At 42.5% G+C, this 27,180-nt stretch overlaps 2 protein-coding genes across 8 annotated transcripts in view; one reads left to right on the forward strand and one right to left on the reverse strand.

Moving 5' to 3' along the window:
* blnk (B cell linker) overlaps positions 1–11,712 on the reverse strand; it is a 28,102-nt gene extending 16,390 nt beyond the window's left edge. For 2 of the 7 annotated variants that reach the window (XM_045700738.1, XM_014154193.2), the window contains exons 1-4: positions 11,469–11,712; positions 11,219–11,281; positions 5,168–5,214; positions 1,871–1,936 (exon numbers count right to left, since the gene is read on the reverse strand). In XM_045700738.1, the coding sequence (XP_045556694.1) occupies positions 1,871–1,936; positions 5,168–5,214; positions 11,219–11,281; positions 11,469–11,684 (392 nt within the window). In that variant the 5' untranslated portion in view covers positions 11,685–11,712. Of the gene's footprint in view, positions 1–1,870; positions 1,937–2,833; positions 3,184–4,560; positions 4,846–5,048; positions 5,077–5,167; positions 5,215–11,218; positions 11,282–11,468 lie in introns of those variants that run through there. The other 5 variants (XM_045700737.1, XM_014154196.2, XM_014154195.2 and 2 more) reach the window with 5 other exon arrangements.
* A 10,719-nt stretch (positions 11,713–22,431) lies between these two features.
* Positions 22,432–27,180, forward strand: part of LOC106576788 (DNA nucleotidylexotransferase) — a 172,898-nt gene continuing 168,149 nt past the window's right edge. Inside the window, exon 1 of the mRNA XM_014154191.2 lies at positions 22,432–22,780. Within this exon, the coding sequence (XP_014009666.1) occupies positions 22,587–22,780 (194 nt within the window). The 5' untranslated portion in view covers positions 22,432–22,586. The remainder of the gene's footprint in view (positions 22,781–27,180) is intronic.

A 27,180-nucleotide genomic window follows, 5' to 3' on the forward strand; every position in this document is an offset into this window, starting at 1 on the left:
TCAGCGTGCCGGATATGTTGTTACCTACCCTTACCACCTGGGGTCTGGCCTGTCAGGAAGTCCAGGATCCAGTTGCAGAGGGAGGTGTTTAGTCCCAGGGTCCTTAGCTTAGAAATGAGCTTTGTGGGCACAATGGTGTTGAACGCTGAGCTGTAGTCAATGAATAGCATTCTCACACAGGTGTTCCTTTTGTCCAGGTGGGAAAGGGCAGTGTGGAATGCAATAGAGATTGCATCATCTGTGGATCTGTTGGGCGCTATGCCAATTGGAGTGGGTCTAGGGTTTCTGGGATAATGGTGTTGATGTGAGCCATGACCAGCCTTACAAAGCAATTCATGGCTATAGACGTGAGTGATACGGGTCGGTAGTCATTTAGGCAAGTTACCTTAGTATTCTTGGGCATGACGGGGATGAGGGCCCTGTCGGGTGTCTGAAGTAAATCCTTCGCGTCCAACTTGTTAAAGAAAAAATCTTCTTCCAGTACGAAGTAAGTAATTGCTGTCCTGATATCTAGAAGCTCTTTTCAGTCATAAGAGACGGTGTCAGTAACATTATGTACAAAATAAGTGACAAATAACGCGAAAAAACACACAATAACGCAATTGGTTTGGTGGACCGTAAAACGTCAGCCATCTTTTCCGACGCCATTGTATTGTTCAGTGTGGTTCATTTTAGTGATGTCCATGATAGCGTCCATTCAAGTTGATAGGCAACTGTGGAGTGGATTTACAGTGGTTTAAATGGACACATAAACTATTTTTGATTTGTAAATAATAACTCAGACATCTTTTGATCAATCCTTTAGCTTTTCTCAAACTAAGTTAAGACATGTACCATGGGCCTACATTCTTCTACATTTGGTGACATTTGGTCCTATGGTTCATGTCAAGAAGCATATTAGGTATAGTGTGGCCATCTTTGAATGCATCAGCATGATTTTCTCAACTTTTTAGGGACTATTGTGATGAGTCCAAAGAACATATTTGGAGTGAATCTGACTTTCAGTCCATGAGAAGATTTTGAATTATTATGTTAATCATTAGCGTTACATAGACAAAAAAGAAATTTTTTAATAGTTCCCTTATTTTTGAGATTTCAATGCCAAACTTAACATGGTTCATCATGTATTTGATGAACCCACATTTGGTGTCATTTGGACTTACAGTTCATGAGTAGAAGTTTTTCAAAAGTAAACAAAATCAAATCAAATCAAAGAATTTTGGTCACATACACATGGTTAGCAGATGTTAGTGCGAAATGCTTGTGCTTCTACTTCCGACAGTGCAGCAATATCTAACAAGTAATCTGACAATTCCACAACTACTACCTAATATACACAAATCTAAGTAAAGGAATGGAGTAAGAAAATATACATATAAATATATGGATGAGCAATGACCCAGTGGCATAGGGAAGATGCAATAGATGGTATAAAATACAGTATATACATATGAGATGAGTAATGCAAGATATGTGAACATTATTAAAGTGGCATTATTAACAAAATGATCTAAGAATAACAATAGATTTCACAGCTTCGCTCTGCTGTGAACCCCTAATTATACCATGTGAGCGCACTGCACTCTCAGCTGAACTGAGCTGAATTGAGCTGAGATGTAGGTAGTTCCAATACACTACACACCTCTGTTCTTGTTCCCACCTATAGAGATGCAACATGGGGTTGGACTCTCATTCCTCTATACTGCATTTCAGATAAATGCCTACCGCTCCAGTCAGTGTAACGTATAACTGAAAATATTGAACTATGGGCACAACTGGTGTCCCTGCTAACTTGTGGGTAACAGAGAATAACGTTGAGTAATGCTCTCTGTGTATGTGGTGTGTCAAACATTTATTTGAATAGACTGACCTTCTCAGCCTGTTCAGGATACTGCCATCATTCTTCTTGATATCCTGGACCATCTTCTGAAGCTGGCTGGAAGACACGTTTAAAGCTTCTCATTAAAGTTATCCTAATATATTCAACAACAACCATGTAATGTTCATGAACGTAAATACAGGACATAACTATTAATACAATTTGGAAGCAATAACAGGTGCTAGACAAAATGTTATAGCTCACACATGTATGTTAATACTAGATATGGCGTAGTCTAAATATATGGCTCTGGCCGAGTTTATTGCAGGCTGCGGAACACTGAAAATATGTAAACTTCAACATGGAATTAAACCTTTCAGAGTCAACTTTCCATGTTGGCTAGCACATGGAGGTGAAGATTAACTGTAGTTCTGAGTCAAGTACACACCCATACACACTAGAACTTACTTACTCACTGTAGCCTACGTGCAATTACAGATTGAGGGCATGAGAGAGACAGGTGTGAGACGTGTAATTACAGTAACATCCACATTAGTCAGCCTTCTCTTACCACATTCCCTCTCCCTTTCAAATTTTGCATCACAAGCACTTTTTTACATTTATGTAACAGCCACCCAGCTCCTTCATAAAGAAAATACTATACAATAAACCCATTTTTGTTTAGTATTTGTTTAACTTAATCTAGATGCAACATTTGATCAAAAAATGTTTTGTCGCCTACAATAAGCTATTGTTGGGTAAATCTATTCTTGTGAGCATGGCAGAAAATAATTGAACATATGTACAGTATTATAAATGGTTGGCACTTTGTGCATATAATTATACTTTATATTTACTGTAGGCATTTCTTTACTTGCCAGTTTCCACTATGTCATCACAGCCATTGAAACATAGTCAGAATTTAGGTTGTTCTGATCACAAAGGTTAACCATTAAACATCTTTCCCAGTTTTACAAATACATTGCCCAACATAGAAATATGGGTATCTCTTACCGAAGTTTTACAGTTGCAGGAGCTGTGAACTTGTTAAATGTATCCATATATTAATGAGGCAATTGACCAGAGAGGCCACCTTCTGCGTCTAGCTACTATCCAGCTCAATGTTTGCGTTGTGAATGAACTCACTGGCATTGGCTGCCTGTCTAAAATTACTCTACTGAACAAGTCATGCAGCAATCAGTGATCATAGCGGAGGGAAAAAAATAACACCTCTGCAAGAACAATCACTTCTCCTTTCCATTCCACGAGTTTGACCACACTATTTTGCAGTATATTGTTGTGGGTGAAACTCTCCTTGAAATCTCTTTCTCCTTCATGATCAATTTGAACAGAACGGTATTTCCCATAATGCTTCCAAACGAGTTTCGCATAACCCAGGGCCGGCCCTAACCTTTTGGGGGTCCTAAGTGAGATTTGGATTGCCCCCCTAAAATGTAACCAAACCACCGCGGGCCAGATTTGACCTGATTTAGAGGCTGGTGTGGGAGGGAGTTTGTAACTTGTAAGGGCTGGCTTACAGCTTACTTTTGAAAGTTGTAATAGTAGAATGCACGAGGTGCGATTTCGAAATTGGGTAGTGCATCATCATCAGTTTTCCTCTTTTCATGTCAGTCATTGCGTACCTTAAAGAGCTATTTATAACTTGTCGGAAAGGTCCAGATCAACTAGCCCATGTCAGCTAACATTTTTATTAGCTAGGTTTTTTAGCCCATATATTTTGTTGTCATGTCTGAGTCACTCAAATATTACATGAAGAAACATTAGACATGACAAATAAAGGTGAAAAAATAAATAAATAAATAATGGCAAAATGGCAAAATGTATAGAATTGCAAGAGTTCCCCAATGCTGGAAGGGGGGCTTGCGTGCAAAAGTACCACAAGGGCCCACAAAGTTATCTTATCTGTTCTTATAGTTAATAACAGGAGGGAGTGAATATGATGACAATTCTGTTTTCTGTGTCATTGGGACTGACACAGTAACATTCCCACCAGACAACTTGGCAGTTTATAAAGGGAAATATCGCCCCCTGCTGTGAACATCCTCTGATCAGCCAGCACAGTAAACAGAGAGTCTTTTGAATTATCTGAGGAGCTGTGGTGAACCAACTGCGATTGCTCAATAGATGGAAACACCCAATGGTTGCTAAAATACTGAGTAAACATTCTCCAAAGCCACTGTTCAAAAGTTTAACAGATTGCCTGATGCTTTCACTGTGCAATGTACAGGCTCAGTCTGTTGGGTATTAGGGAATATTTTCAATAAGGGTTCTAGTCAGGTTTCAAGCATTGTTATTAGGCTCAATTTGCAGTGGAACATATGTGTGATTGAACTTGCAAATTACATGGGTTGAATTGAATTGAATTTATTTTGGGCAACAGACATACAACAAAATGCACAATATGGACCCAGAGGATATCACTTGAAAGCCTACAGTTCACTGTAGGCTACTGTATCAATGATCAAAGTAAAATAGCTCATGTTCCAATTTTCAGGGGTTTGAATTGTTAGACTGTTCTGTTTCTATTTGTGGGGTAATGTGTTCTGTCAACTTGCAAGGCAACACAAATGTGATAAGATGAACATTGAACCTGTTCGGGACCTCTTTGAACTTCTACCCACTAGCCTCAAGCCTACCATTATGAGCAGAAATTAGACATAGGCTATAGTACACAATTGTTATTCCTAAGCAAGTACGGTTTCTGTTTATGGTTTACGTACCTTGTCAGTTGACTCATGTTACTTATTCAGTAGAGTAGCTATATCTGGAGCTGTGGTTAGTTTGCCAGGAAGTGTATTGACAATAGTAACTACAGTATTTCAACACTAGCAGATCCTGATCAGAAGGGGAGGCCATTTTGCATTATCCTCTAAAGCTCTGGCTCCCTAATAATCCATACGTTTCTTCATCAGATATCAAACAAACCAAACAAGAGAAACACTGAAACAGGGCAAGGAAATCATGAGCACGTGTGAGGCTCAATTCTGGAATTGCTTATGCAACTTCCTATTTGCAAAAGTTTATGATTAACTACATGAAAACGGGAACTCATAAGGAAAGAGTTCACAATAAATGTATTAGCCTACTAAAATAGACTGAACACCTACACACCTACACATGCACTCGCGCATGCACGCACGCACGCACACACCCACCCACACACGCACGCACGCACACACCTGCTTTGCAGTGCTCTCTTGGTACTCACCTCAAAGGCCTCAGCTATCTGCTGTGTTCACATGAGGGAAGAACACAAGAGAGGAGGACAGAGAGAGTAGCATGTGAGGGAAGAGAGACCAGAGAGAAATAGAAGAGAGGGTTACTCACGGCTGGTGGATGAGGCTGAACCTGCTCATATCACTGTCAGACAGATTCTGTTAAAGTAGAAGAAGCAGAAAAATACAAGATAATTATACGGTTTTAACAAATCTGTGTGTTCTTTACAAGTCGTCTCTTTCATACGGTAACTGAATGGTTCTTATGTTGGGTTTTACAAAATAACATTACAATCTGTAATTCAGTTTTACACAACATGTTGCGCCGGTTATGGAATGTATCACTTCGCAGCTTACACCAGATGGCAGCATGACGCTAAAACAGCCAAAAGCCTTTGAAGCGTGCCTGCTTTTAATAAGAAAATGATTGTTATTTTATGGCCCTACTTGTGTACCCTTGATCCGGTGCAGATTACACTCAATCTTATTTTGTCCCTAATTTGATTACTAAATATATCATTCCAGTGCCCTGTGACATTACCTATTGAAAAAATGACAATGATGTCTCTGAATGTCTACTCACGTCCCTCAATAAATTGTATTTTCATGGTTCTCTTTGAAGGGAAGCAGTTGCCCTGAATTCCAGAGTAAAATTACACAGAAAATAAAATATGCTCTAAATCATGCTAAATTATGTATTTCTCTCTTCATTCATAATTGATTGCTTCAGGGTCCTCCTTTGGTCTCACTCGCTCTCCTTTCTTGTTATCCCTTGCTTGCATTAGGTTGAATTGATTTTCAGCATAATGAACTTTAGTACGCAGGTTCACGATTGAATCGTCTGTAAATCAGTCAGATTCCTTAATATGAGAGGCATCACCTTCCTCACAGAGAAACGGACCTCCGCACACATCAAGGTGCACACTTGATCATTTCACTCACTTATAGGAGGAAAAACGTCTCCACCTAAATTCAGGCTTAACTTTTTGACACTGAATAAAATATCAAATATTTCGCCTGAGTGCCTTTGCATATGCTTCTCCCAGATTGAATTATTTATGGCAAGTTTCTCCCGGTGTTTGAATGAAACACAATAGGCCCTATGCCCTGAAACCACTCCTGCATATTGAAGACCAGCAGTCCCCACTACAGAAGACACTAGAGTTTCTTCACTCCGCAGGACCTCAAAGCTCATATTCTAACTAGGTTTTGAAGACTTGTTTGAAATCTAAATCTGCTCGAGGAAAGAGAGAGAGGTGGAACCACAGTCTGACCCAGCCTGCCCTCCACCTAAAATCAACATAGCAACTCAACTTTCTTCATTTAGCACTCTGCCAAGGAAATACGGGAGGATCTCAGACCTCAATGATAGTGTTGTTAACTCCCTCTGTTACAAGACACTTGCCTTCTCTCCAACCACATCTCCCCAACCACATCTCCCATGCCTCACATACTAAAATAACCCTCTGCTGAGTGAAGTAAGGCACTCCACATCACCACCATATAAAGTACATGGAGGAATCTTGAAGTGCTACAGCTTCAAACCCCATCCAGGACTTGCTACTACCCACACATGATGTGGAAAGACTGACCCTCTGCTGTCCTGCCCTCCGTTGTGCCTGTGGAGATATGATGATATGTCATATGGGAAACATGAGAGAAAAGACCTGCTCACTTTCTGAGAGCTGCATGCACAGCCAACCATAATATGTCAATATGTCATATTATGGTTAAGGCTATTAATACCACATGAATATGCAAATCCATCTAAAGTCACCCGCAGCACCTACACAGGCTGACATACAGAGGTCATGCAGCACGGCAAGCGCAGGTCCTCTCTGCCCTTCTATGCAATACCAAAAAGTGCTGTATTTGTAATGATATTGGAACCCTTATTGGTTCTATATAGAACCTTTTTTTTAATGGTTCTTTATAGAACCTTAGGAAAATGTTATCTATAGCATCATAAAGACTCCATTTACAACCCTATGAGCATGGTTCATTATATAACCTAAAACAATGGTTTCTATATAGCACTAAAAAGGATAGGCTGTCAATAAGAGCCAAATAACCCTTATTTGGAACTATATAGAACAATATACTATATTAAAGAACAATTTTTACTTAAAAGTTGCTAAACACTTTTAAGTGTGTACGCTAGCAACATGGACACGGGTCTTTCTCTAAATCATGGAGCCAATGTGTGACATTGGGATACACATTTCAAAATTGGGGTGCTCTGGCACCCCAATGGTGGAACAAGCTCCCTCACGACGCCAGGACAGCGGAGTCAATCACCACCTTCCGGAGACACCTGAAACCCCACCTCTTTAAGGAATACCTAGGATAGGATAAAGTAATCCTTCTAACCCCCCCCCCCCCCCTTAAAAGATTTAGATGCACTATTGTAAAGTGGTTGTTCCACTGGATATCATAAGGTGAATGCAACAATTTGTAAGTCGCTCTGGATAAGAGCGTCTGCTAAATGACTTAAATGTAAATGTAAATGTAAAATGGTTTAAAACAAAAATATTTTTTATGCAGTTCCACATGTGTACTTTTGAGGAATAAAAGTGAATATATGCACATTGGCCCATAACTCCACCTATACAACAACATAGGCCTAGGACTATACATCCTTTAAGCAGGGTTCATACACACATTGGCAAGTCAAATACAAGGACTTCCTGGGAACTTTTCATGCACTTAATTGTAATTTTCAAGGACCTTGTCACGATTCCCACCGACGGTGGCGCCCCCTCCTGCTCGGGTGGCGCTCGGCGGTCGTCGTCACCGGCCTATTAGCTGCCACCGATTCCCTTTTGCTTTTCCCTTTTTTTATTTTGTGACACCTGTGGTCAATTAGCCATTAGAGGGGCTATTTAGTTTAGCTGGCCCGCTCCTGTTCGTGCGGGATTAATGATTGTTTCTTGTCAGACGGCTTATGTTCGTGTCGACGTTGTTGGACGCCGTATGTATTTTCTCCCCTGTGTGTGGGAACATTTGTTTTTTGTGTGAGTGTATATTAAAAACACCACTACCCTGTGTTCGCTGCTTCCTGCGCCTCATTCCTCCTCCACGATTACCAAGCTGTAACAGACCTCAATGTTATACAATTGTTTGTATAATTTATATAATTGAAACATACAGGGCCTAATATCGAACCCCCCTCCCCCAAAACATCATGCAAAAAGTGTAAAAGAAAAAGTAGGCCATTACCACTTTAACAATAATTCAATTATTATGACATTTTAAAATATGTGAGAATAATGTGGACATTGCTTGACTAAATAGATTGGATACATGCAGACAACACATAATAGACCCATGAATAGCAGTAGCATTAATCTCACCGTTGCTGTTTTACAATGAGAAAGTTAGCAAGTATGATTTATTTTTTAAGAAACATATTTTTTCACAAAATTTGTGCACTGGGCCTTTGCTAGGCATGTATTAGTAGATTGAAAATGTTTTCAACATTGCTTTTTCAATCTTATTTATTCTTTTGGATTTGTGTGCCTATGAAATAACGTTTTCACCACTTCTGACCGGGGCAGCAGGCAGTCAAGTGGATAGAGTGTTGGACTAGTAACGGAAAGGTTGCAAGATCGAATCCCCGAGCTGACAAGGTAAAAATCTGTAGTTCTGCCCCTGAACAAGGCAGTTAACCCACTGTTCCTAGGCTATCATTGAAAATAGGAATTTGTTCTTAATAACTGACTTGCCTAGTTAAATAAAAAACACAAGGAGACAAAATGTTAGGTAATAACACTGCATTTCTGAGCTCTCTATACACAACAAACTGTCCAACAGCTAGAACCAGGGTCATGTTGAATTTAACTGATTAACGCTTAATAATAAGATATAATGACAAACCTCACTGTCATACATTTTACGACAAAAAGTCATGCTTTATGTCATACGATTTCGGACAAATCCGTCAAGACACCAACCATGATAAACATAAGTTTAACATAGCTTTTAAATCAACTCGTGAATTTTATTGAATATAGCTATGATCCCCCTTCATATCTTAATGTAATGACGCACACATTTTTTTGTTCAGATTATTATCAATGACTTATCAACAGCTGTAACATGTTGTCCAGTGTAGGAAATCCTCACTGGTACCCTAGTTTATAGAAAGAACCAGATGGTCCGTATGTAGATCTACTCCACCAAGCCTCTACTATGGTAGACTGCAGCTCCACCTTACCTAACACCCTGGACCCACTCCAATTTGCATACTGCCCCAACAGATCCACGGATGAAGCAATCGCCATTGCTCTACACACTGCCCTATCCCACCTGGACAAGAGGAACACCTATGTGAGAATGCTGTTCATCAACTACAGCTCAGCGTTCAACACTATAGTCCCCTCCAAGCTCGACACTAAGCTCAAGGCCCTGGGTATGAACCTCTGCAACTGGATCCTGGACTTCCTGACAAGCAGACCCCAGGTGGTGAGGGTAGACAACAACACAGCCATGCTGGCCCTAAAAGTGGTCCCCCAGGGGTGCGTGCTCAGCCCCCCCCCTGTACTCCCTGTACACCCTGTACACCCATGACTGTGTGGCCATGTACGACTTCAACACAATCATTAAGTTTGCCGATGAAAAGACAGTGGTGGGCAAACTATGAAGCTTGAAAAAAAAATGGGTTTACATGAGTCTTAGCTGAACCCAGGTGTTCTGACTAGATCAATAAATGCCGGATCAATCAATACATGTTGGCCTATGTGCATGCTTTAGATCTGGCCTGGTAACCCCCACATCAAAAGCGAATCCTTTGAAACATTAATGACTTTGATTGATTCACCTTGAAATCCCCATTGACCTTATTTGGGGGAGTTAAAACTAGCTTGGAGGCATAGACGGACAACTTGAAAGTAAATGTTCAGTTTATCAAAATCCCTCATACGTAGTATTGCTGTGGTATCCTACCTCCAAATGAAAGCTGTGCAAGGTCACTGAATAATGTATAGAAAACTAGATACAGTAGCAAAGCTCACATAATACAATCCTTAGATGACAAGAACTCCTTAGTCATTGCCATGACGAATGACTTTTCAGCATGTTATCTAGATCAGACCCACCACCTAGACTAGCAGCTCACCCAGAATGCAGAACACGTGAATAAACCATTCACACCTTCGAACAGGTAAATCCTTCACTAACAGTGATTATAGGCTACACCTTAACGGTATTGCACACTTTACATTACAATAGCCAATACTTAACTTGTTTGTGAAAACACAGGAGAAACCAAATAAAGAGGCCTACCTAGAAGCTTGTTCAACAGCGGTGGTGAGTAGGCCTAGTTGGTGATACCAAACAAAAGACCAAATGGTAAATATTTATTTATAGCTAAATGATAATGGGAACCAGACTCTGGCGTTGGTGTTCACTCAATGTAGGGACTAGCAATAGCATATAGCAAGAAATGTTTGTACAAAACAATCGTCTGTTCATGTGGGGAGAAATGGAGGGAAATGTCCCACAATGTTACTACTTCCTGTAGCGCTGTGGTATTTTCAAAGTGGAAGTTGATTTGATGCCTCACTACTTATGTCATTCTGGGAAGTAAAGGTGGAGATTTAAAAAATACATATAATTGGTCACTTCCTGTAAACTTTCACCATACTCTGTCAACTTGACTGTTGCTTTACCCTGTCTCATACGCTCAGCATACTGCTGGAAAATCCATTAAGTCCATTATGTATTTCGAAAGGATTGGAAGTTTTTGTCTTGCAAATCTCATGTTTACCAACGATGTTGCAAACCTGTCAGATTTTGTCTCCCCTAAATGAGCAATACCAGTTAATTAACAAGGATTTAGTGAGAATGGATAAATAATGTGCACTAATTTCAGCAATCTATGGCTGAAAGTAGCATTAGGACATTTTAATTATTGCACTCCTTTCAAGGCCATAATTGCTGTAGGAATTTGAAGGGAATTTAGAGTCCAAGTCTATTGTCTACTCTTACATCATTAGAACACCAAACTAAATTTGGCCAAAAGCCAAAAGTTATTATGTACCTGTTGATATCGAATTATGTGGGTTTGTTCTGGTTTGGTGATAAAATGTTGTGGTAGTATTGGTAGTAGTATTCAGGTAGTATTAAGATGTCAAGGGAGAGAGTGTATAACAAAATAACTTACCATAAACCTCTGTCCATTAATCCTCATTCTTTCAACAGTTGCAGCACATTCTTGCATTTGATTCTGAAAGAGGTATGACATACATCCTAATGATCAACACATCATTTGCTGTGGTTTGGTGAATTAATTCAGTTGCATACAATAATGTAGTTGTTCTTTGCTCATTGGTGTAACTAGCAGTACCTTCCCAAAATAAACACACGCACAGTTCCTTGGAGATACCACGGATAGAATTTCTCCTCCCACTCACCTGGCGCAGTAAGCTGGCCACCTGAGCTGAACTCCAGTCCTCACACTGCTCCCTGGTCGGCAGGTTCATCACTGTCACCACCAAAGGGAGCTCTGAAGTCCAGGCTCTAATAGAAAGTGATGGACTGACCTCTCTCTCGCACCATGACTCCACTACAGCACTCAAGTCCCACATCAGGAAGTGGACTAGGGGGAGGAGGGGAGGAGGGGAGGTCATCTCTCACTGGGGTAGGCCATTCTGTCTCTCACTCTCTATCTCTCCCTCTTTCTCACTCTCGTGCTCTAAAAAAAAGTCATATTTCTGAAACAAATTTCCCTTAATCTGCAGGGAGAAAATGGGAAATAAAAACTTCCTCAAAGTCAAAGTGAGATATTACATTTGAAAGGGGACTTTTATTGGCTACCTGACACTATTGCATGACAACGTTCTCCTTTTTACAGATGAGGCTGACCTCATTTATATTTAGTCAACCTGTATGTGTCTAAAAGTGTCATGTTTCACTTCAACAGAAACTTGATAATGACAGCCCACTCCGTGTCTGACACCACAGCCCTTGTCACCAAAAGACAAAGCACTCTCCGATCTCCATTACATTTGACAACAACAACCTTGCCGTTTTTTGCTCAACAATCAGTCATTTTTAATACAGCTGGAAAAAAACGAATACATTTATTTCAGTGAGATAATTATGTAGGGAGGAGGAGGGGGGGGCTTATTGTTGTAACATCTCCAATATATAATACACATAAAAATGAAATGAAATAATTGACTCAGGTCATATAATTGAATTACCAACATCTTAATCGTGAGTCAGATGAGAAAGGAGAGTAATCGTTGAAATCTGATAGGAACTGGTTGTGAACTGTGAGTGTGCCGGCTGAGTCTTTGCGCGCGTGTGTGTGTGTGTGTGTGTTTCATCAGATCACACTGTTGGACTTGGGCCAGCACGGCACACAGCTGAGTGATCAGGAGGGAAGCGTGCGGACAATTAGACAAAGCCTGGGCTGTGACACTACTTAACCCTCAAGCATCAGGCTAATGAGAGTTGTAATGTGGCTGAATACATTCCGTCAGGCATACAGGCTGGTGGCCCCATTGGTGGGTTCACTCTGATCAAGGCATGCTTGCTTAAGGGAAACGTTAGACACTGTGCTGGTTCACCACATGCCTTGACATCCACTGGTGTGTTTCATGTATTTTGTTTAGAGCTCTTACAGTCAGATATTATTATGTGGTAACCAGTGGTGTAAAGTACTTAAGTAAAAATACTTTAAAGAGCTACTTAAGTCATTTTTTTGGGGTATCTGTACTTTACTTTACTATTTACATTTATGACCACTTATACATTTTCCCTGACAACCCAAAGTACTCCTTACATTTTGAATGCTTAGCAGAACAGAACAATTGTGAAATTCACGCATTTATCAAGTGGTCATCCCTACTGCCTATGTTCTAGTGGACTCACTAAACACAAATGCATCTTTTGTAAACAATGTCTGCGTGTTGGAGTGTGCCCCTGGCTATCCGTACATTTTAAAATCAAGAACATGGTGCCGTCCGCTTTGCTTAATATGAGGAATTTGAAATGATTTTTACTTTGACTTCGACTTTTGATACTTAAGTATATTTTAGCAAATAAATGTACTTTTGATACTTAAGAATATTTATACCAAATACTTTTAGACTTTTATTCAAGTAGTATTTTTCTGGGTGACTTTCACTTTTATTTGAGTAACTTTTTATTAAGGAATCTATACTTTTACTCAAAAATGACAATTGGGTACTTTTTCCACCACTGGTGGTAACAGATACCGTAATATATGCTATTGCACAAACACCATATGTACAAAGGTATGTGGACACCCCTTCAAGACCAGGAATGTGACTTTCCCGAAGCGGATCCTCTGTTCGGTCCACCACCCAGGACAATGGATCTAATCCCAGTAGCCGACCTAAAACAACAGCGCCGCAGAAAGGTTAGACGGAGAGGCCTTCTGGTCAGGCTCCGTAGATGTGCACATCGCTCATCGCTCCCGAGTATACTACTCACCAATGTCCAGTCTCTTGGGAAGAGGAAGGGCGGGGGTGTATGCTTCATGATTAACAACTCAAGGTGTAATCATAACAACATACAGGAACTCAAGTCCTTCTGCTCCCCAACCTAGAATTCCTTACAATCAAATGCCGGCCATTTTACCTACCAAGAGAATTCTTGTCAGTTATAGTCACAGCTGTGTACATTCCCACTCAAGCAAGCACTAAAATGGCCCTCAAGGAACTTCACTGGACTCTATGTAAACTACAAACTATATATTCGGAGGCTGCATTTATTGTAGCTGGGGATTTTAACAAAGCAAATCTGAGAACAAGGCTAACTAAAGTCTATCAGCATATTGATTGCACGACACGCAGGGCTAATACCTTGACTACTGCTACTCTAACTTCCGCGATGCATACAAAGCCCTCCCCCGCCCTCCCTTCGGAAAATCCGAACATGACGCCATCTTGCTCGCTCTGTCTTATAGGCAGAAACTTAAACAGGATGTACCAGTGACGAGAACCATTCAACGCTGGTCTGACTAATTGGAAGCCACACTTCAAGTCTTTTTTGATCACGCGGACTGTAATATGTTCCGGTCAGCCTTCGAGAACAACATTGACCTATAAGCTGACTCAGTGAGTGCGTTTATAAAGAAGTGCATTGGAGATGTTGTACCCACTGTGACTATTAAAACCTACCCTAATCAGAAACCGTGGATGGATGGCGGCATTCACGCAAAACTGAAATCCGATCCACCACATTTAACCATGGAAAGAGGTCTGGAGATATGGCTGAATATAAACAGTGTAGTTATTCCCTCCGCAAGGCAGTCAAACAAGTGAAATGCCGGTACAGGGACAAGGTGGAGTCGCAATTCAAAGGCTCAGACACGAGACGTATGTGGCAGGGTCTACAGGAAATCACGGACTACTAAAACAAAAACAGCCACGTCACTGACACCGACGTCACGCTAAACACCCCTCTTTGCCCACTTTGAGGATAATACAGTGCCACTGTCGCGTCTCGCTAACAAAGTCTGCGTGTGTCCCCCCTCCTTCTCCAAGGCTGACGTGAGTAAAACATTTAAACTTGTTAACCCTCGTAGGCTGCTGGCCCAGACGGCATCTTCAGCCGCGTCCTCAGAGCATGAGCAGACCAGCTGCCTGGTGTGTTTACAGACATATTTAATCACTCCCTCTCCCAGTCTGTTGTCCTCACATGCTTCAAGATGGCCACCATTGTTCCTGTACCCAAGAAGGCAAAGATAACTGAACTAAATGACTACCGCCCCGTAGCACTCACTTCTGTCATCATGAAGTGATTTGACAGGCTAGTCAAGGATTATATCACCGCCACCTTACCAGCCACCCTAGACCCACTTCAGTTTGCATACCGCCCCAACAGGTCCACATTTGATGCAATCACCATCACACTGGAAGCCTCATCAGCACAAGAACTGTTCATCGGGAATTTCATGAAATGTGTTTTCATGTCTGAGCAGCCTCACACAAGCCTAAGATCACCATACGCAATGCCAAGCGTCAGCTGGAGTGATGTAAAGCTTGCCGCCATTGGATTCTGGAGCAGTGGAAATGCATTGTCTGGCGTGATGAGTAACGCTTCACCATCTGGCAGTCCGACAGACAAATCTGATTTTGGCGGATGCCAGGAGAATGCTATCTGCCAGAATGCATAGTACCAACTCTAAAGTTTGGTGGAGGAGGAATAATGGTCTGGGGCTATTTTTCATGGGTCGGGCCAGGCCCCTTAGTTCCACTAAGAAATGTTTACGCTACAGCATACAATGATGTTCTAGACAATTCTGTCCTTCCAACTTTGTGGAAACAGTTTGGGGAAGGCCATTTCCTGTTTCAGCATGACACTGCCCCTGTGCACAAAGCGAGGTCCATACAGGAATGGTTTGTGGAGGTCGGTGTGGAAGAACTTGACTGGCCTGCACAGAGCCCTGACCTCAACCCCATCGACCACCTTTGGGATGAATTGGAATGCTGACTGCGAGCCAGGCCTAATCGCCAAACATCAGTGCCTGACCTCACTAATGCTCTTCTGGCTGAATGGAAGCAAGTCCCCGCAGCAATGTTCCAACACCTAGTGGAAAGCCTTCCAAGAAGAGTGGAGGCTGTTATAGCAACAAAGGGAGGACCAACTCCATATTAATTCTCATGATTTTGGAATGAGATCTTTGACTAGCAGGTGTCCACGTACTTTTGGTAATGTAGTGTATTTACAATATTGCAAATCAGTAAATACTTATGTAACGCGTTACCGTGAACGTTTGAAGTGAAAACGAAACTAAACATTGCCCCTAAAATAAATTATGAAACTACAGTGAGGGAAAAAAGTATTTGATCCCCTGCTGATTTGGTACGTTTGCCCACTGACAAAGAAATGATCAGTCTATAATTTTAATGGTAGGTTTATTTGAACAGTGAGAGACAGAATAACAACAAAAAAATCCAGAAAAACGCATGTCAAAAATGTTATAAATTGATTTGCATTTTAATGAGGGAAATAAGTATTTGACCCCTCTGCAAAACATGACTTAGTACTTGGTGGCAAAACCCTTGTTGGCAATCACATAGGTCAGACGTTTCTTGTAGTTGGCCACCAGGTTTCGTCCATGCAAAAATTTTTTTTTAGGAAAGAGCAATTTCACAAGCAAGAATTTTGCTAGGACTGTCTGGGAATAGTCTGAGTGGGGAGGGGGAAACTGAAAACTAGCTGTTATTGTCAGAGAGGTGTGGAACTCTCTTTCTTATTAGTCTATTAACTAATTTACCGCCTGGTGATGTCGCAGACCAAAACTCCATCTCACCAAAACAGGCTGATATTTCAGCCGGTCTTTTCAAACAGCTCTTACACTAAAAGGGCATTATCATCATTTTCACAATTTCAGAGTATTATTCCAACCTCACAGTGTGGAAACCACAGGAGGCTGTGGTTAATAATAATGGCCGGAACGGAGCCAATGGAATGACATCAAACACATGAAAACCATATGTTTGATGTATTTGATACCATTCCACTCATACCGTTCCAGCCATTACCACGAGCCCGTTCTCCCCAAGTAAGGTGCCAATCAAATCAAATCAAATCACATTGTATTAGTCACATGCGCCGAATACAACAGGTGTAGACCTTACAGTGAAATGCTTACTTACGAGCCCCTAACCAACAATGCAGTTTAAAAAAACAGATAAGAATAAGAGATAAAAGTAACAAGTAATTAAAAAGCAGCAGTAAAATAACAATAGCGAGACTATATACAGGGGGGTACCGATACAGACTCAATGTGCGGGGCACTGGTTAGTTGAGGTAGTATGTACATGTAGGTAGAGTTATTAAAGTGACTATGCATAGATGACAACAGAGAGTAGCAGTGGTGTAAAGAGGGGGTGAGACTCTACCTACATGTACATACTACCTCAAATAACCGGTGCCCCTGCACATTGACTCTGTATCGGTACCCTGTATATAGTCTTGCTATTGTTACTTCACTGCTGCTCTTTAATTACTTGTTACTTTTATCTCTTATTCTTATCTGTATTTTTTTGAAACTGCATTGTTGGTTAGGGGCTTGTAAGTAAGCATTTCACTGTAAGGTCTACACCTGTTGTATTCGGCGCATGTGTCTTATAAAATTTGATTTGATTTGAAATATATGGATGTGCGATGGCCGAACTGCATAGGCAAGGTGCAATAGATGGTATATAATACAGTATATACATATAATATGAGTAATGTAAGATATGTAAACATTATTAAAGTGGCATTATTTAAAGTGGCATTGTTTAAAGTGACTAGTGATCCATTTATTAAAGTGGCCAGTGATTGGGTCTCATGTAAGCAGCAGCCTCTCTGAGTTAGTGATTGCTGTTCAGCAGTCTGATGGCCTTGAGATAGAAGCTGTTTTTCAGTCTCTCGGTCCCAGCTTTGATGCACCAGGCAGTGGCTTGGGTGGTTGTTGTCCTTGATGATCTTTTTGGCCTTCCTGTGACATCGGATGCTGTAGGTGTCATGGAGGGCAGGTAGTTTGCCCCTGGTGATGCGTTGTGCAGACCTCACCACCCGCTGGAGAGCTTTGCGGTTGAGGGCGGTGCAGTTGCCGTACCAGGCTGTGATACAGCCCGACAGGATGCTCTTGATTGTGCATCTGTAAAAGTTTGTCAAGGTTTTGGGTGACAAGCGTCCCGACAGAAAGTCCAGGACCCAGTTGCACAGGGCGGGGTTGAGACCCAGGGCCTCCAGCATGATGATGAGCTTGGAGGGTACTATGGTGTTGAATGCTGAGCTGTAGTCAATGCACAGCATCGTCTGTGGACCTGTTGGGGTGGTATGAAAACTGAAGTGGGTCTAGGGTGGCCAGTAAGGTGGAGGTGATATGATCCTTGACTAGTCTCTCAAAGCACTTCATGATGACAGAAGTGAGTGCTACGTGGCGATAGTCATTCAGTTCAGTTATCTTTGCCTTCTTTGGTACAGGAACAATGGTGGCCAACCTGAAGCATGTGGGGACAGCAGACTGGGATAGGGAGCGATTGAATATGTCCGTAAACACACTAGCCAGCTTGTCTGCGCATGCTCTGAGGACGCGGCTAGGGACGCCGTCTGGGCCAGCAGCCTTGCGAGGGTTAACACGTTTAAATGTTTTACTCACGTTGGCCACGGAGAAGTGGGGGGGACATGCAGTCCTTGTTAGTCGGCCGTGACGGGGGCACTGTATTATTCTCAAAGCGGGCATAGAATGTGTTTAGTTTGTGGCTGGTTTTCTTTTTGTAGTCTGTGATTTCATGTAGACCCTGCCACATACGTCTTGTGTTTGAGTTGTTGAATTGTGACTCCACTTTGTCCCTGTACCGGCAATTCGCTTGTTTGATTGCCTTGCAGAGGGAATAACTACACTGTTTATTTTCAGCCATATTCCCAGAGCTCTTTCCATGATTAAATATGGTGGATCGCGCTTTCAGTTTTGCGCGAATGCCGCCATCCATCCATGGTTTCTGGTTAGGGTGGGTTTTAATAATCACAGTGGGTTCAACATCCCCAATGCACTTCTTTATAAACTCAATCACCGAGTCAGCGTACAGATCGATGTTGTTATCTGAGGCTGACCGGAACATATCCCAGTCCCTGTGATCAAAACAATCTTGAAGTGTGGATTCCGATTGGTCAGACCAGCGTTGAATGGTTCTAGTCACTGGTACATCCTGTTTGAGTTTCTGCCTATAAGACAGTAGGAGCAAGATGGCGTCATGGTCGGATTTGCTGAAGGGAGGGGAGGGCTTTGTATACATTGCGGAAGTTAGAGTAGTTGTGATCAAGTGTATTACACCCACGCGTAGTTCAATCAATATGCTGATAGAATTTAGTTAGCCTTGTTCTCAAATTTGCTTTTGTCACACCCTGATATGTTTCACCTGTTTCTTGTGTTTGTCTCCACCCCCTCCAGGTGTCGCTTATTTTCCCCAGTGTATTTATGCCTGTGTTTCCTGTCTCTCTGTGCCAGTTTGTCTTGTTTGTTTTTCAAGTCAACCAGTGTGTTTTCCTGTGCTCCTGCTTTCTATTTCTCTTTTGCTAGTCCTCCCGGTTTTGACCCTTACCTGTTTTCTGGACTCACCTGCCTGACCATTCTGCCTGCCCTGACCTCGAGCCTGCCTGCCACTCTGTACCTCCTGGACTCTGAACTGGTTTTGACCTTTTGCCTGTCTACGACCATTCTCTTGCCTACCCCTTTTGGATTGTTAATAAATATCAAAGACTCTAACCATCTGCCTCCTGTGTCTGCATCTGGGTCTCGCCTTGTGCCCTGATAGCTTTGTTAAAATCCCCAGCTACAATAAATGCAGCCTCAGGAAATATGGTTTCCAGTTTACATAGAGTCCAATGAAGTTCCTTGAGGGCCGTCTTGGTGTCTGCTTGAGGGGGAATGTACACAGAAGTGACGATAACTGATGAGAATTCTCTTGGGAGATAATATGGCCAGCATTTGATTGTAAGGAATTCTAGGTCGATTGAGCAGAAGGACTTGAGTTCCTGTATGTTGTTATGATTACACCATTAGTCGTTAATCATGAAGCATACACCCCCGCTCTTCCTCTTCCCAGAGAGGAGTTTATCTCCACAGTTTTTATGAGAGTAAAGTTAAATACCATACAACAAAAAAATCACGACAGCTGTGATGGAAACAGGAAGTTTCGGTACAATTTCATAAATGCTGACAGATCATTTGTTCATTTGACATGGTGGGATCTTTTTGTGTCCGTAAAATGAATTATGCGAGAAATGGCTGGCGGAAATGCCTTTATGCGCAAATATTGATATAATAACGATCAAAGTAAACTTGGAGTCGCGATGATATGGTGTGGGGTCCCACTACAACTCGGGAGACCATGCAGTTTATTAGGCTTCAGATGAAATAAATTATGATGAACTTCACAGGGTGGTGAAAGTGCAGGGTGATCTTGATGCTCCTTTCCAATAAATATTGATGGTCTTGTTCTGGGGACACAATGCTTGACTGCCGTTTGAAAAATAAACATAATAATATTTGACAAATTATCCATAATAATCTCATCATGTAGACTAGCCTACCCACACAGCCTGGTCCTCTGTAGCTCAGTTGGTTGAGCATTGTGCTTGCCATGCCAGGATAGTGTGTTAGATTCCTGGGACCACCAGTAGGTAAAATGTATACACGCGTGACTGTAAATTGCTTTGGATAAAAGCATCTGCCGAATGGCATATATTAGTATCTGCGAGCTGTTGGCTAGAGTGCTCGTGCCAAGACCAGAGTAGACACATTTGCTATTTAATGCAACAGTTTTTGTGACAAAACTAGTTGAAAATGCGATGGAAAAACATTGAACTTCAGAATTTTTTTCGGGACATGAAAACTTGAGCAAAAAAGTACATTTTGTGTGCACTACGTCATCGAGTCCGTTTGATGGAAACCCACCCAAGGTGGAAAAATGTGTAGATTTTCTTTGTGCGGATTTTCAAATATTTGCATGGAAATCTGTCCCCAAATGGATGGAATCCTAGCTAGTGTCTACAAAAAAGCTCAATCCAGACTACACTTTTGAAGGAAGTTTGGATATTTTAATCTATGTGACAAAATCCTTTGCATGTTCTAGAGCAGCGTCGTGGCTAGCGTGGTGAGCTATGCCATTGTATTCTGGAAAGGGAACTTAGCCTAGGAGGACTTAAATAAGCTTGACAAAATCATCAAGAAAGCCAGTGCTACAATTGGCTGCAGTCTGGAATCAATGCAGGACATGTTCATAAAAAGGCTGAGAGCAAAGGCACACATGATCACGGACAATGACACACACCCACTCTACAGCACTGTAATGCAGCAGAGGAGGAGCTTCAGTAGCAGGCTCATCCCGCCCAGAAGCTGCACAGAGAGCTTACCCACAGCCATGAGGCTTTTTAATGTGTAATTATTAACTGATTTATGTATTCTTAATATGAATGTTGCTGTTGCTTGTTTCCCCAAGGTAGGATAGACAACAACATTTCTTACCTCATTTTAATCAGACTCTACTACTAAGACGCAGGTGCCTTCACATGTATCTTATTATGTGTTTCTTATCATGTGTTTGCCATTGATACGTGTCTTGTCCTTATTGATGATGCTGAGTGATTAAACAATTTTCCAAGTTGGGATCAATAAAGTTATATTCTTCTCTCTACTCTCTACACCCTCAATTTGGACAAAATAGTCCTAATCATTGACCGATGGGCCATGGCATACCTACCTACATGAGTGCAAATCTTCTGTATACGGTATCTCAAGGGGATGGCTGACCAGGAATCCCATGTGAAGCTGTAAGTTAATTAAGTGTTGGAGCAGATGGTGGAAGCGTGGTCTGGACATAATGAGATGCAGGGATGGGGAGGTGGACTGGACGTTGTGGTTGGACAGCTGTGGGGGTCTTGTGAGGTGACCAGTATCCCAGCAGTCCCCTGGAGCAAGGTTTTGCTTTAACCTGCAGTCCAGAATCCTGATTAACAATAATCTAAATGCTACTTTTTCTGGCCCAGATTCATTATTATTATATATTTTTTTAATTCAGGGGGTAGATCAGCTTCAATAGTGCAGATAGATTGTAGATTCCAATCCAACAAATATATATATTTTTAAATTTATAAATATATATATATATATATATATATATATATATATATATATATATATATATATATATATATATATATATATATATATATATATATATATACCACCCCTCTCCTAATTGGAGTAAACTAATGGACAACAACACTTAGGCTTCTACTTCCAGCTTATACACAATGTATTTTACAATAGTTAACTTCTGATTGTTTTTAATCACATCCTTCAGCTTCCATACACCCCTTACATCTATCTCTGAAGCCCATCCAGTTTGATTCTATTTTGCCATATATTTTTAACTGTGCTGTTTCACAAAGGTTCTGAACCTATATATATATTGTAAGGACACAGTATATTTTACATTAGTTATCTTGTTGTTTTTAATCCCACCCTTCAGCTCCACTCAACCCCTCCCATCTATCTCTTATCACCATCCATTTTTGATTTCTATTTGCCATATATTTTTCAACTGTGCTGTGATGTTTCACAAAAGTTTCATTAGTATTAATTACATGGCTTTGCTTTTCCTCTCTGGATTCTATGTGGACTAACTTTCGATCCATTCAATGTGGATTCATGAAGTCTCTCTAATACTGAAAGTTTTATCTGTTGATTAATTTTAACCATTAAGGTATCCTTGGTTGAACTCCATTCACTGTCATTTTTGGATGTTGGCAGTTGATCTCTGCCTAATAAAACAATAAACACCTGTTGCTTTGCCAGAGGTTTCCTGTCAGCCAGCCTCTCAGAGACCTCATTCAAACTGCCAGTTTGTCCTTGTGTCGACAAATAAGAGACCAACAATTGTGGCATCACCAAAACAAGGCAAGAGGTGCGGGGCACAACACAGACTATCGTTAGAAAGTTGCAAAAACAAGTTCCATGTTTAGGTGCTACACTTTTTGAAGCTCATCCCAAAGAGATGATCCATGCTAGCATGCTACCACGTGTGAAGAAAAGGCCAAGGCCAGTTGAGGCTGGTGCTCGGGGTCAGGAAGAGGTCAAGTTCAATGAGGTGACGGTGTACCTGGTGGAAAGGAAGATGGGCAGCAGTAGAAGGAGCTTTCTGACCAGCCTGGCCAGGTCAAAAGGCTTTAGAGTGGAATATGTCCTCAGGTAAGCCAACTAGCCCATTCTCTTTCTCAAGTCAAATAGATTCTCTTATTGTTTTTCCTTAGTGATCAAATAAAGGGATTGATCATGTTATGGTAGGCCCTATGTGATTGTTTGCCATAAGTTCCTGGTCATAGTTTTGCTGCTCTATGTCTGATTGTGAGAAGTTTCTTGGTTCCAAGTGAGGACATTGTGCATTTAGCAGAGAGCAAAGATTATCACCTGATCCCATATAATCCCATAACTTGCATAACATATGTTTAACAAGACTTCTGATGCAAGAGAACCTACACAGACGGAATCGCCCACCAGCTACCACACCATAGTCTGTTTAATAGAGCACCTAGCCACACGTTCATTTAAGGCTGCTTATACTGTTCCTCCATACCCCTCTCCATGCGAATAAGGATCCATTGTGCCATAGCTGGGTGGCAGAGAAAAACTGAGCTGATCGAGCTCAGCCAGGCAGACCCAGCTGTATGGGCCTGCCTGAGGGGCACCGGTGGGAGTAGCTGAGCTGGGAGGCTGTAGAACAGAGCTGCTGCCAACGCCGCAACGAGCCAGGCTGGGGCTGATGGCAGCATTCCCAGAAACACAGCTTGAACGCTCCTACGGTTACACTTGGCTTGATACAATTGTTTGAAACAAACCACAAACAGTGTGTTTGGTGTGTGTGTGTGTGTGTGTGTGTGTGTGTGTGTGTGTGTGTGTGTGTGTGTGTGTGTGTGTGTGTGTGTGTGTGTGTGTGTGTGTGTGTGTGTGCATGCCTCAAACTGACATTCTGCCTAGCAGACTATTTGATATCAGCTGCAACCATACATTTTTTTATATAGATACTGAACAAAAATATAAACGCAACATGCAGCAATTTTAACAATTTTACTGAGTTACAGTTTATATAAGGAAATCAGTCAATTGAAAGGAATTCATTAGGCCCTAATCTATGGATTTCACATGACTGGGCAGGGGAGCAGCCATGGGTGGGCCTGGGAAGGTGGTAGGCCAACCACTTGTGAGCCAGGCCCACCCACTGGGGAGCCGGCCCAGTCAATCAGAATTAGTTTTCCCCACAAAAGGGCTTTATTACAGTCAAAAATACTCCTGTCGTTAGCTGTACAGGTGGCTGGTCTCAGATGATCCCGCAGGTGAAGAAGCCGGATGTTGAGGTCCTGGACTGGCGTGGTTACACGTGGTCTGCGGTTGTGAGGCTTGTTGGAAGTAATGCCAATTTCTCTAAAATGATATTGGAGAGAAAACAACGTTCAATTCTCTGGCAAAACTTGAGACATCTGTGGCTTTCTGTTGTATGACAAAACTGAACATTTTAGAGTGGCCTTTTATTGTCCCCAGCACAAGGTGCACCTGTGGAATGATCATGGTGTTTAATCAGCTTCTTGATATGCCCCACCTGTCATGTGGATGGATTCTTTTGGCAAAGGAGAAATGCTCACTAACAGGGATGTAAACACATTTTTTGCACAACATTTGAGAGAAATAAGCTTTTTGTTCGTATGGAACTTGTCTGGTATCTTTTATTTCAGCTCATGAAACACGGGACCAACACTCTACATGTTGCGTTTATATATTTGTTCAGTATATTTAACATCATGTAAAATGTATTTCAAATACATTTTAAAATGTATGTAATACTTGAAACTGTATTCCAGAGATAAATATACCGTGCCTTCGGAAAGTATTCAGACCCCTTGACTTTTTCCACATTCTGTTACGTTACAGCCTTATTCTAAAATGGATTTAAAAAAATCCTAGGCAATCTACACACAATAAATCATAATGACAAACCGAAAATATATTTTTTAACATTTTTGAAAATGTATTTGAAAAAAAAGAGAACTTATTTACATAAGTATTCATACCTTTTGCTATGAGACTCGAAATTGAGCTCAGGTGCATCCTGTTTCCATTGATCATCCTTGAGATGTTTCTACAACTTTATTGGAGTCCACCTGTGCTAAATCCAATTAATTGGACATGATTTGGAAAGGCACACACACCTGTTATATTATGTCCCACAGTTGACAGTGCATGTGTAACAGTGTAGGTTCCGTCCCTCTCTTCGCCCCAACCCGGGCTCGAACCAGGGACCCTTGCACGCATCAACAACTGACACCCACCGAAGCATCGTTACCCATCGCGCCACAAGAGCCACGGCCCTTGCAACGCAAGGGGCAACCCTACTTCAAGTCTCAGAGCGGGTGACGTCACCGATTGAAACGCTATTAGTGCGCACCACCGCTAACTAACTAGCCATTTCACATCGGTTACACTCACCCCCCCTTTGACCTCCTCCTTTTCCGCAGCAACCAACGATCCGGGTCAACAGCATCAATGTAACAGTGTAGGTTCCGTCCCTCTCTTCGCCCCAACCTGGGCTCGAACCAGGGACCCTTGCACACATCAACAACTGACACCCCACGAAGCATCGTTACCCATCGCGCCACAAAAGCCACGGCCCTTGCAACGCAAGGGGCAACCCTACTTCAAGTCTCAGAGCGAGTGACGTCACCGATTGAAACGCTATTAGCGCGCACCACCGCTAACTAACTAGCCATTTCACATCGGTTACACTCACCCCCCCTTTGACCTCCTCCTTTTCCGCAGCAACCAATGATCCGGGTCACGGCACCAATGTAACAGTGTAGGTTCCGTCCCTCTCTTCGCCCCAACCCAGGCTCAAACCAGGGACCCTTGCACGCATCAACAACTGACACCCACCGAAGCATCGTTACCCATCGCGCCACAAGAGCCACGGCCCTTGCAACGCAAGGGGCAACCCTACTTCAAGTCTCAGAGCGGGTGACGTCACCGATTGAAACGCTATTAGCGCGCACCACCGCTAACTAACTAGCCATTTCACATCGGTTACACATGTCAGAGCAAAAACCATGACATGAGGTCAAAGGAATTGTAAGTAGAGCTCTGAGACAGGATTGTGTCGAGGCACAGATCTGGGGAAGGGTACAAAAAAAATTCTGCAGAATTGAAGGTCCCCAAGAACACAGTGGCCTACATCATTCTTAAATGGAAGAAGTTTTGAACCACCAAGATTATTCCTAGAGCTGGCTACCCGGCCAATCTGAGCAACCGGGGGAGAAGGGCGCTGGTTAGGGAGGTGACCTAGAACATGATGGTCACTCTGACAGAGCTCCAGAGTTCCTCTGTGGAGATGGGAGAACCTTCCAGAAGGACAACCATCTCTGCAGCACTCCACCAATCAAGTCTTTATGGTAGAGAGGCCAGATGGAAGCCACTCCTCAGTAAAAGGCACATGACAGCCCCCTTGGAGTTTGCCAAAAGGCACCTAAAGGACTCTCAGACCATGAGAAACAAGATTGTCTGGTCTGATGAAACCAAGATTGAACTCTTTGACCTGAAGGCCAAGCGTCACATCTGGAGGAAACCTGGCACCATCCCTACGGTGAAGCATGGTGGTGGCAGCATCATGCTGTGGAGATGTTTTTCAGTGGCAGGGACTGGGAGACTAGTCAGGATTGAGGGAAATATGAACGGAGCAAAGTACAGAGAGATCCTTCATGAAAACCTGCTCCAGAGTGCTCAAGACCTCAAACTGGGGTGAAGGCTGACCTTCCAACATGACAACGATCCTAAGTACACAGCCAAGAAAACACAGGAGTGGCTTCGGGGCAAGTCTCTGAATGTCCTTGCTCGTTGACCCTCCGGAGAACCTTGAACGGCCCCACAAACTGGAGGCTCAGGCTGAGTGGGAGGTTCCTGGTAGAGAGCCAGACACGATTCCCAGGATGGAACATGGAAGTCTTACTGCGGTGGTGCTCTGCCTTCTCCTTCTGATGGTGGACGGCTCACTGGAGTCTCACTTGGGCCTTGCTCCACACTTCTTCTGCACGCCTGAACCATACATCCCCCATGGGAGCTTCGGTCTGGCCTGGGGTCCACACAGCCAGGGCCAGCTGAAAACCCAGAACACACTGGAAGGCAGTCAGCCCTGTGGAAGAGTGACGTAATGAATTCTGGGCATACTCCGCCCATGGAAGGAATCGGGCCCACTCTCCCTGCCCGCCCTGGCAGTAACTCCGCAGGAACCTCCCCAGCTCCTGGTTCATCCTCTCCACCTGCCCGTTAGACTGAGGCCTATACCTGGAAGTGAGGCTGACTGTGACCCAGAGCTTCTCTATAAAGGCCCTCTATACTTGTGATGTGAATTGGGTGCCATGGTTGGACACAATGTCCTACGGAAGGCAATAATGCCGGAAGACCTGCTGTAATAGTGCCTCAGCGACCTGGAGAGTAGTAGGGAGACCAGCGAGAGGGATGAGATGACAGGATTTGGAAAATCTATCCACAACCACCAAAATGTTGGTGAAACCATCAGAGGAGGGGAGATCAGTGACAAAGTCAATGGA

The sequence above is a fragment of the Salmo salar genome, chromosome ssa18, assembly GCF_905237065.1.
Source record: "Salmo salar chromosome ssa18, Ssal_v3.1, whole genome shotgun sequence".
Classification (NCBI taxonomy): domain Eukaryota; kingdom Metazoa; phylum Chordata; class Actinopteri; order Salmoniformes; family Salmonidae; genus Salmo; species Salmo salar.